Source organism: Macadamia integrifolia, chromosome 13, assembly GCF_013358625.1.
Source record: "Macadamia integrifolia cultivar HAES 741 chromosome 13, SCU_Mint_v3, whole genome shotgun sequence".
In the NCBI taxonomy this organism is placed as follows: domain Eukaryota; kingdom Viridiplantae; phylum Streptophyta; class Magnoliopsida; order Proteales; family Proteaceae; genus Macadamia; species Macadamia integrifolia.
In genome coordinates, this window is record NC_056569.1 from 23,738,530 (window position 1) to 23,742,859 (window position 4,330).

General features: G+C 35.5%; 1 protein-coding gene across 1 annotated transcript in view; it reads left to right on the forward strand.

Moving 5' to 3' along the window:
* The first annotated feature begins 2,245 nt into the window (after positions 1–2,245).
* LOC122059110 (type I inositol polyphosphate 5-phosphatase 2-like) overlaps positions 2,246–4,330 on the forward strand; it is an 11,731-nt gene continuing 9,646 nt past the window's right edge. Inside the window, exons 1-4 of the mRNA XM_042621803.1 lie at positions 2,246–2,509; positions 3,713–3,767; positions 3,848–3,953; positions 4,052–4,144. Coding sequence (XP_042477737.1) covers positions 2,457–2,509; positions 3,713–3,767; positions 3,848–3,953; positions 4,052–4,144 — 307 coding nt within the window. The 5' untranslated portion in view covers positions 2,246–2,456. The remainder of the gene's footprint in view (positions 2,510–3,712; positions 3,768–3,847; positions 3,954–4,051; positions 4,145–4,330) is intronic.

Here is a 4,330-nt window from a genome sequence, read left to right on the forward strand (position 1 = left end):
TATTGAGTTTTTATTTTCCTATGTATTTTGTGATTAATCCATGTCACAACTTGAAATTTTAAAAAATGGTTGTAGTCTCCTAGGTTAAATGTTGTAGCTTATATAAAGATGACACATTAAGTTGTAGAGACAAGACAAGAAAATTTGACTCAGAAATTTTCAAAGTTGCTCTAAGCTCCTTGTGAGCCTTGAAGAGTTCCTCTTATGAAACCAAATTGTGTTTCACTCATCTTTAAAGAAATTAGACTTTCAATTAGCCTAGAAGAGCTGAGCCTTCAACCTTGAAGAGTTGAATCACACCCTCTCAAATATCCAACCTAGAAGAGTTGAATTTTGGAAGTAATTAGCATTTCCTGATTCGGACTGTGTAAGTCTTGTTACTTGACAGTACTTTTAAGCCCATTTTCACCAAGAATCTAAACAATTCTATTCATAAAGGTTGTAACCCCACCTCTTATCTTTAACTCCCAAATTGAATCACCCAAAATTAATATCGGAGCAGAGAGTTATCTCCAAATTACTGGCTTAAGGTCATTTTGTCCGAAATTAGTTTTATCTACAAAGTCAAGTACTCTTCTGATCTTTGTATTCAAGCAATCCCGTGAGGGATATTGCCCCACAACATTTGCAAAGATGATAATCTTAACAATAGTTGCGGTCAAATTTACAGGTAACGGCTCTCTGAGCCTAAGGCATAGACTATAACTCTTCATATGTATTATTGTATTAATTTTTTCATAGTGAAAAAGAAAATAATAATTAAAAAAATAAAGGAAAAAAGAACCTTGTTGGTCTGGCGTGGTGTAGGAAACTCCTAGACACAACAGTGTGCAAAAGACCTAGTTGACCCTACCATAGTTGGTTATTTTCACACCCTGTTATATCTGAGCATTCCTGGGCCAGACCGATAGAGTTCCTCTACTCAAAATAAATGTGAGAGGGTGTAAAATTCCTTGTTTGCTCAGTGAATCCTCTAATCAAATTTATTACTTGAATGAAAATCTCTTCATCCTATCTTTATTACAGTTGGATGGGAAAGTCGGATTTTATAAAATAAGGGAAATTGTATAATCCTAGTTTTCCTATTCACCATGGGTTAATAGAAACTTTCTTTTTCATTGTATGTCGACTTACATGGTACCATAGTTTTAAAACATGATATTATATTAGGTGTACAAAAAAAAAGTGATGACATTTTTCAGATCAAATTAGCCTGATCTACATCCATATCAGTATCTATATCTCGTAGAAATAAATAAATCTATATCGGTATTGACTGAAGCTTTTTCTCACAGCAAAGTCAGGCTTCTTACCCAAAAAAACAAACCAGTAAAGTCAGGTTTGGAAAATTCCATCAAAGGCATGTAGCTATGGAGAACAATATTATGGCTTAGGATTCCCTGGCTCTTCTCTAACAAGTGGGCTGCCCAATTAGCCATTTAATGGTTAGGAAGAATTAAACATGCATCCTAACACATGAATGCGTATCCTCAAATGCACTCGACCAACGGATGATGAATTGAGTGACCTAATAAGAGTGATGTGATTAGATGGCTCATCAAATTTTGATTAGAGTCCAGTCCATGTCCTTTCCCATACTCCTTTTCAACCAAACAATTAGTTTGGCAAGACTAACCCTTCCTAGAAAAGGCTTTAATTTATTAAAAGAAATGAAAATTTCCATTGAAAAAATAAAAAGAAAAGAAAATATTGGGTGTATCGTAAATTAACACCCAGTGTGTCTATTTTTCTCCACTTCTTTGAAATGGTCCCTCTCCTCGTCTATGATACCTGGTCTAGTGCCCCCCATTAGCTTATCGTTAAAAAAATAATAATAAATAAATAAAAAAAAACCAAAATTTTCATAAGTTACCGTGAAGGTGAAATCCCTTGACCATAGGACTTTAAATATGCGTGGAAGGATATTAGAATTTAAAAAGGTATTTTAGAAAATATATTATAACACAATTTGTGAACCTGGTGTTATCGTCTAATGACCTACTTACTATGTAAATAGAATTAACTAGAGGTTCACATTCAAGATCATAGACCCCAACCAAGATCCACTAAGTTTGAATCTTCCAGTAGGAGGCTGATAGAACGCAATGCACTTTATGTAAAAAGGATCATTGGATCAGAATCTTTTGTTCCCATTGCAAAATAATCGTCCGATTGAGATCTTCCTAGTTTCAACAGTCTTGTGGTAAAGTAGCCGTTGTATCGAGCAGAATCGTTCATCCCTTCGTGTTCCTGTCGACCTTTCCATTTCAGATATTTCATTCCCCTCTAACACCTTAATAGTTCCTTCTTATCTCTCTGAAATCTGAAAAGTTAAGCTCATTGTATGAAAGCATTTTTCCCTATTGATTGATAAAGAAAGAGAGAAAAGGTTAGTTGAATGCAAAAGAATCTGAAGAAATCATACCTTACCAAGTTCCAACTTCCCTTTCAATTCCATGGCTATCATCAAAGTCCACTTCTTGTCGATTTCAGATTCATGGATTTCAGGGTTTGAATATAAATTCATTACATCCTCTTATAGTGCGTTGTGGGTCTACTTGATCTCATCTTGGTTTCTTCTGTGCTTCACTGTCGAATCATTTCATTGGTCGTTTTACTTTGATTCTCTTATTAAACTTGTATTCCTTCCTATCTTATCCGCTATTGTCTTTCTTGTGTTCTATATAATTCCACAGAGAAATACAGTTCTACCTTCTCATTTGGACCAGCTGTACTGCATATATTCATTGTTTATTTACGAACCCACCACCCATTTGACCTGAATTCGTTGAATTTTAGAATAAACAAAATTGTTTTTTAATGTAATATTCTGTGTCTCTGGTTCTATCTGTCAGTGGGTCACGGCAATCTTTGTAAAATGATGAGACTGTCAGTCTCATAATTTGTTCTAATTAGAGTATGTGTTAAGACTTATTGGTTGCCTGTCTTAGTCAACGTTCCCTTTTCCCCATTTTATATGGTTTTAAGGCTTCTAAGCGTATGCATGTGTTCATGTGGCAGGCAAGGCGGTTGCCTAAACATGGAATTTATGCGTAATTGGGGACCCATTCTGATAAATTTAGAGCGACCCAGATCAGTTTTCTTCCTACTGAAGAAAGTTTAGCTTCTGTCTATGGAGAATTGTTTTTCTTTCCTCTTCTGTGCTTGAAATGTGCTGCCGATTCAATTTTTTTTTCTCTTTTTTAAATGGTTTTTTTAATGGGTTACCTCTGTTCAGTGGATTAAATTATGTGGTTGATTCATTTTTGATTACTTAATGGTCTTTTAATGGGTTTGTTTTTTTATCACCTACTTTGCTTGGCTGAGGTAGTAGTAGCTGTACTGCTGTAGCATCTGTAGTGTGTAGTGAAAGAGACTGCAGGACTTTATGCAACGACCCTTGTTTTTCTTGATTATCAACAACTTGTGGTTTCATATTTCAATTCTTGAAGAATGACGCGTGGAGGGAACCAATGAGATGATATTGTAACTTGAGGTTATGGATTGTGCTCAAATTGGCCACAGTATTTCTGTCCTTTCTATTTGTTTTTACTATGTATCTTTTGTACGGGTCATTAGATAATCACCATGGCCGGAAAGGTTCTTAATTATTCTATTTGACTACAAGAACAGTGGAAATTAACCGACCGCGTTTACTTCTTTAATTTAGAGCTGTGTCTTGTTGCCCTGTCCTGTGGGTTCATTGTTTCAGAAATCTGAAGTTTGGTAAAGGAACGATGAGAACAAGAAAAGCAAAGCGTTCTGAGGTACATGTCATGTTCTTTTCTACTTCTTGGTCACCTGATTTTCAGCATGGTGACTAACTTTGAACTGGGAATGCATGCAGGCCTTCTGGCCTTCCCTTGTTATGAAGAAATGGCTAAATATAAAGCCCAAGGTGCATGAATTCAGTGAAGATGAGGTTGATACTGAAACTGAGAGTGAGGACGATGGTATGTTATTAAAAATTGTGACAATTAGAAGTTGAATGGGGTATACATAATGGTTAATATTGCTTTCTTTCTGTTTCTTCTTTTGGATTTTCCTTCAGCATGCTCTGTTAAAGATGAAAAAGAACACATGGCAGGGCATCAGTTTTGCACAACATCGAGGAATCATTCTGTATGCCCAAGTCGAGCTTCAGGCAATAATGACTTTGTATTTTAGTAATTTGTTCCTCGTATGATTTAAGACCCCGCTTCTTTGTATGTAAAAATTGAAACTTTACCTGCATGATCTTTCCTTGCTATAGTTTTTCCTTACCTTATGCTTAAAGCAATTTTTTGTTTTTTTAATTGGTGGATCCTGACTAACTGACACCCCCTGACAG